The sequence below is a fragment of the Bison bison genome, unplaced genomic scaffold (genome assembly GCF_000754665.1).
Source record: "Bison bison bison isolate TAMUID 2011002044 unplaced genomic scaffold, Bison_UMD1.0 scf7180017864240, whole genome shotgun sequence".
Lineage (NCBI taxonomy): Eukaryota > Metazoa > Chordata > Mammalia > Artiodactyla > Bovidae > Bison > Bison bison.
In genome coordinates, this window is record NW_011494812.1 from 2385318 (window position 1) to 2391855 (window position 6538).

Genomic DNA, 6538 nt, shown 5'->3' on the forward strand with positions numbered 1-6538 from the left:
GTAGAGGATGAGAGAGGCTGAGGTGAGATTCGGGACCTGGGTTGGGAGAAGTGTGTGAACAGAGTGATCCCCCAGAGAGCCGAGAAAAGGCAGGAATCCTCTTGAAGTAGCCCTGGCCGGGGCCCTGGCTGAGAAGTGCAAACAGGGGACGGAGAAGCCTGGTGCGCTGCAGTCCATGGGGTCGCTAAGAGTCGGACACGACTGAGCGACTTCACTTTCACTTTTCACTTTCATGCATTGGAGAAGGAAATGGCAACCCACTCCAGTGTTCTTGCCTGGAGAATCCCAGGGACGGGGAAGCCTGGTGGGCTGCCGTCGATGGGGTCGCACAGAGTCGGACACGACTAAAGTGACTTAGCAGCAGCAATGACAGTAGCCAACCCAGTGCTTACTCCCTGCCCTCCACGTTTCCAAAGCACTTTACCCCTCTGAGCTCATTTAATCCAAGCCCCACGAAGGACCCTGCTGAGGTTATTTCTCATTTTTGTGCTCATTTTTCAGGGAGCAGAATGCCCCAGTGAGAAGTTAAGTTGTCCACAGTCATAGGCTAAATAAGCAGTGGACACAGGCAGTCTGGCTTCAGTGTTTAGGGTGCAGAGTAGGAGGGAAGGTTAAGGTTTGCAATCTTTTTCAATACTGAGAGGTCCAGGCTTCTGGAATTTGATGGTGAAGGTTTTTTATGACCTCTTATTCCTAGCCTGGACCTTAAGGAGAGGTTGACAGCTGCTCGCAGCTCTGCCTGGGTTTCCCAGTCCATCAAAAGGCTCAGTCTTCACCAACAAAGGAAACAGATGACCTGAACATTTCGAGCCCCTTTCCAGAAGGAATTGGCAATGTACCTGTAATGTCAGAATTTCCAACTCAGGCCTCCACAGTGAAAGGTTTGGGAGCAGGTAGGACAAGACCAGTGTAGCAGGACCAGCAAATGAGTCCTATGATACTTGAGATCTAAAAGGGAGAGGGTATTTCCCTGGCAGTCCAGCAGTTGAGACTCTGAGCTGCCAGTGCAGGAGGTGGGGGTGGATCCCTGGTCTGGGGACTAAGATCCTGTATGCTTTGGTGGGGCCCAAAACATGTTTTTCTAATGGGGATAGAAATGGGAGAAGCTTGCAAGTGGATAACCCAAGGCCCACCAGGTGGCCCTGTGGCTGCTGCCTGTGTCCCCTGCTGGCTTATCCGAAGTTGGGGCCAGCAAGCACGCTCCACTCCGAGCCTGTACCACTGTCTGCCCCAGTCTTCCTCACTCCTTCCCCCACACCACACCCCGTTCCTTTCCCTTCCCCACTCACCCAGTTTCCTTTCCTCTCATCTCACCAGCTGGCACTCTTGCTGGTACCTGGGAGATCCCTGCCCAACCCTCTTCTCAGGTACCGCCAGCCCCTCACCCTCTTCCTCGAACCCCCTCTCTCCAGGGTCACTTTTGTTTCCTCTTCCCCTCCTCTCCTGGACATTTCCTATGCCAGCCAAAGGAACAGAGAACACCAATGTCCCCACACTGGCTCAAGGTGGGGCTTTCAGTGTTAAGAGCCAGTCTCTGGTCAGCTAGTGTTCACTCTTCTGTTCCCCTTTGTTCGAAGGTAGATATGAGCTGAGGGGGATGTGAGAGACCCTAAGTAGAAGAGAAGCGTTTGCCGCAGTGGCTGTGGCCACCCCACAGGGAAAACAGGACACATGGCCATGGCAAGGAGTACGGGGGAGGGTGAGGTGAAGGAGAGAGGGAGGGGAGCTTGTCGGATTTTTCTAGAGAGACAAAGTTGGAAAGGATGGTAATATTTTGGGTGAGAGAGTCAGTATCCAAAATGCTTCTGAAAAGCAAGTATAATGAGCCAAAAACCCAACAAGATGACATTTAAAAGGAATAAATATAAAGTTCTAGATTTAGGCTTAAAAAAAATCACTTATGTAAGCACAGCATGGAAGAGCTCTGGTGAAAAAAGAACTGGGGGTTTTAGTTGGCCACAGGCAATGTGATGCAGCTTCCCAAAATGTTTATATAATATAATCTTGGGCCCTATTAGCTAAAGAATCATGGGCAGAAGGAGAGGCAGTGAGCCCTCTCTTATGCGTGCATCAGGCCATGGTTGGAGTATTTATCACATTCAAAGTGCTTAAAGCATCCTCCTCGGCCGTTCTGGTTTGCAGTCAAGAAAGTAAAATTTTTGGAAGCCAGGTCACAGGAATGGTGAAGGGAGACAGATATTCAGTCTGAAAGAGAGAAGACGTGATGAAACTTGAGACTCCTGCTTCCAGTTACTTGAAGGGGTGTCATAAAGCAGAGGAATGAGACTAAGGGAAGCAGATTTGGGCTGTGTATAAAGAACAACTCAAATATTAGAGCTATCACGCAAAAGAAGGGATTCCTTGTGAGGTGGTGAGGTCTTAATCCTAGGAGGTAATCAAGTGCAAGCTAAATGCACATTATTGGGAATGCTCCAGTGGGGTACCCTGTATAGAGAGGCAAGTTAGACTAGATGATCTCCAAGGTCATTCTCAAAGTTAAGCTTCTCTGATTGGCATCTCCAATGGAGGGGAAGGGAGAATGTGGGCCAGAGATGAAGAGTTGGGGTAAACGGAGGGGAGGAGGGGTACAAGAATTGGGAAGGAAGAGAAAGTAGACTGGACCAAAGGGGGTTGGGGGCCCTTGAAGAGGGCTACAGGGAAGAGTTTTAGGAATAGGATTGTGAAATGACACAGGAGAGGTAAGGCTGGGGCTGGGATCCCCTTGACCTATGCCCCTCCCCCCAGGAATGACATGCCAAGCTCGGAGCTCCTACCTGGTGGATGAGGTGCTATGGGGCCACCGCTTCACCTCAGTGCTGACCCTGGAGGATGGCTTCTACGAAGTAGACTACGCCAGCTTCCACGAGACCTTTGAGGTGCCCACACCTTCATGCAGCGCCCGGGAGCTGGCCGAGGCCGCGGCCCGACTGGACGCCCATCTCTACTGGTCCATCCCCAGCCGGCTGGACGAGAAGGTGGAGGAGGAGGGGGCTGGAGAGGGGGCTGGAGAGGAGGCGGAAGAGGAGGCGGGAGAGGGGGCGGGCGAAGGGGCTGGGGTTGACAAAGAGCAGAATGGCTGCCTGCCACCCCCAGAGAGTGAATCCAAGGTATGACCAGATTCCTTCAGACCCCTGTGGCAGGGCCAGACACAGGTACCTGGGGAGCTGAATATCGTAGGTGGAGAAGGAGTCCGGCAAGGTCCCTATGAATGCACCAAAGCTGGAGAGCCCCCTCAGAATCTCAGGTCTGGGATCCAACTTGGACGGGAGAGATCCTGATTTCAGGAGAATGGAGGGTGGGGATGGGTGAACTTACCCAGCCTGTCTGTGTTTGACCTTCCTGTCTGTTCATGGGTGGATGCGTGGACAGAAGGATGGGCCTGTGTGAGCCAGATGAGAAGATGGAAGCAGAGAGAGACAGCCAGTAGATAGATAAATGGGCTGACAGGCTGGTGGAGCGCTCAGGGCTGCCGCTAACTCACAGAGCATCTTTGTGCTAATTCTAAAAAGGCACCCTTTTCCTCTAGACTTACACCACCCTAAACCAGGGTGCACAGCTTGGGGAGCAGATGTGGGCTGCATTTTAGTCCCCACTCTTCTCCTCAGCCAGCCTCCCTGAGTCTGGCGCTTCTGTCTCACTGGACGCAGCAGCCCGAGCTAGCCCAGGGCAGAGAAAGCTGGAAGGGGGCAGGCAGAGAGGGAGAGGCTGTCCTCCTGCCTCCACCCTCACCACCGTGACAGGCTGAGGGCAGGCTGAGAGATTGCGAGGGCAGCTCAGTAGGGTGTGAAGGAGGGCTACAGGGAAGAGTTTTAGGAATAGGATTGTGGAATGACACAGGAGAGGTAAGGCTGGGGCTGGGATCCCCTCGTCCACGATGCAGGGAAGCCAACTGTAGGGGAGATGCCAGAGCTGGGGCCCTAGGGCCCTGGGGCTGGGCCTGGGCAAGGCAAGCCAGGGACGACCATCTTCTAACAGCGGAGGGAGACCTCAGAAGTGCCACTGCAGAGGCGGGAGGGGAGAGCAGAGTTGTGAAGAGAAGAACCAGGGGAGACATGGAGCTCGTGAATTCACTGGAGCTGGGACACGGGGCCCTCGGGAAACAAGACTCAGTCTTGGGGTACTGTGAGAGGGAGTCATTCACGTGGCTTACTGGGTGCCAGCTGGGTCCGGAGCACTGACCCAGGCATGTGTGGGGAGGATGGCCAGAGATCCGATTCCTATTCCGGAAATACAGCGCGTGCACGTGGGAAAGACAGGGACATATGCCTTTGGCAACTGTTTCAAACCAAGAACCTGGGCAATCTCTTTGAGTACGGGTGGGAGGGCTCAGTGATCAGAAAGCCAAGGACTGAGTCAGACCTAGAGAGTGACTTGAGCCAGCAGTTGTGAACTGGGGTGGGCATCAGGGTCAACCTGGAGGGCTCGGGGACACAGATGGTTGAACCGCAGTCCCATAGTTTCGGACACAGTAGGGCTGGGGCAGAGACTAAAACTGCATTTCTAACACATCAGGTCCTGATGCCAGAACAGGGACCACGCTTTGAGAAGCCCTCCCCTAAGCAGACTGGGGGTTCTGTCAGGAAGTGGGCATCAAGCTGAGGAGTCGCTGAGGATCCTTGGGAAGGAGACTGAAATATAACGGGTGGAGAATTGTGGTGGAGGGAAAGGGGACCCGGAAACCCAGGCTGAATAGTTTAACTCTGGACCCAGGGACTCACCCGTCAGTGAAAATAGGGCAGCGACAAGCTAGAGATGGGGTTTGGTGAAGATGAGTAGGCATAATAGATAAAGCAAAGCAGCTGGGAGGGCTTCAGGGGGTGTCCTGGGGAGGCAATGGGAGCTAGAGGAGGAAGGGCATCAGTGACAGAGGATGGAATCCCACATGGGACTTGAGGTAGGCTTAAACGTGGGAGAAGGTGTGAGAGAAGCAGGAGTCCAAATATCTGGGTGTGGCTGTGGCCTGCCGTTTGCCCAGCTGAGACAGGAGCCCCTGGAGACATATTCCCATGCCACGTGCATCCCCTTCCTGGCCTCATCTCAGTCACCAGTGAGGCCCTCCATCCCAGGATGATGAAGGGAGAGCAACAGCGAGTCAAGAAGGGGCAGAGACGGGAGGACCTGTGGCTGGGAGAGACGTGTGCACACGCGTAAGTGCACCATCCCCAGCAGTGACCTCCAGCCCTTGGCCCTGGCTACATCCCACTCCTGAACTTTTAATAAAAGTCTGAACTCCTTGGTGGGGAGCACCCCACGGTGCTGCATTCCAGGCTGCGAAGCTGGGGTCCTATGAGACGCTGTACCTCCTAGAAGCAGGAAGGAGCCATGCCAGCTCAGAGAGGACGTCTTTGCCGCAGATCAGGGTCACCTGGGCCACCATCAGTCAAAGATGAGGTCCCTGCACCCTGGCATCAGTTGTTCACAAAAAACAAATGTTGGGGGATGGAATGGGGTGTGCTTTTGGTTCAATTTGCTGAGACAGCTGGAGTCTGGATAGACGGGAGGGGACTGTTGGTGCCCATACTGGCTCCCGTGGGAGTTCACCCACTAAAAATGAACCCACTGCAGAGAACTGAGGCTGGACGGGAGGCCTGAGACCCTGCCGCCCCTCTCCTCACGCTCAGCCACCTCTCAGGGCCCTGCTGTGTGCGGCTCGGGGAGTCTGGAGACCGGGGTTCGAGTCCTGACTCTGTCACTACTTAGTTCTATGACTCTGGGCAAGTCGCGTCACTTCTCTGGGCTTTGGTTGCCCCATCTGTAAAAACAACACTTGGCAAACTGGTAACGCTCAATAAATGTTTAAATCACTGAGTTGAAAGAGATCAGAGAATCCTTAGGCACAGACAAATTCTGGGAGCCCCAAGGGCGCGGGAGGGGATGGGGGGGCAGCCAGGAGGAGCAGGGGGTTTGTAGGGGCTCCTCTGAGTGCTGTCCTCCCACCACCCAGGCGGCTGTGTTCTGGGGCTTCCATTCTGCTGCTGTCAGACCAAATAATGAAGATCAGGAGGGAAAGGCTGAGGCCCCAGGGCCTGGGGGGGAGGAGTCAGGTCCAAGATTAGCCTGATCAAGAGACTGAGATTGTAGAGTAGCGCGGGAAATCAGAAAGGGGGGCACTGGGCCCTGGAAGCCCCTACCCCACAACCTGGGAGAAGTCTGAGGCGAGGCTGTGCTCAGCTGGAACTCACCCACCTTCCTCCCTCCCCGCCCCAAGCAAGAATCCCAACAGGAATCGGCTCTGCACTGACAGCTCGGACAGCAGATGGGACCCAGGTGTCCCCTCCTGGGGTGGGTGGCATGGGCCACGGAGGCCAGATGGTGTTTGTAGGGGGAAGAGCAGCCTGGGTTGTCCAGAAGAGGCTGTCAGCCCCCAGCAGCCTCCCTGCCACCCGCCCCAGCCCCCACGGCAGGGAAGACACAGCCAGCCCGGATTTTATAAAACAAGTTTATTCACATTTTAGAAAAACTAATTCTAGGACAGGGAACTGCCTCCCTTTGGGTTGGGTATGAGATCACGAAGAGAAGGCCAGAGGGACGAGCTTGG

General features: G+C 54.5%; 1 protein-coding gene across 1 annotated transcript in view; it reads left to right on the forward strand.

Annotated features, from left to right (window-relative positions):
- Positions 1-3113, forward strand: part of KCNJ9 (potassium inwardly-rectifying channel, subfamily J, member 9) — a 3973-nt gene extending 860 nt beyond the window's left edge. The window contains exons 3-4 of the mRNA XM_010846935.1: positions 502-517; positions 2746-3113. Of these exons, the coding sequence (XP_010845237.1) occupies positions 502-517; positions 2746-3113 (384 nt within the window). The remainder of the gene's footprint in view (positions 1-501; positions 518-2745) is intronic.
- Positions 3114-6538: the final 3425 nt, after the last annotated feature.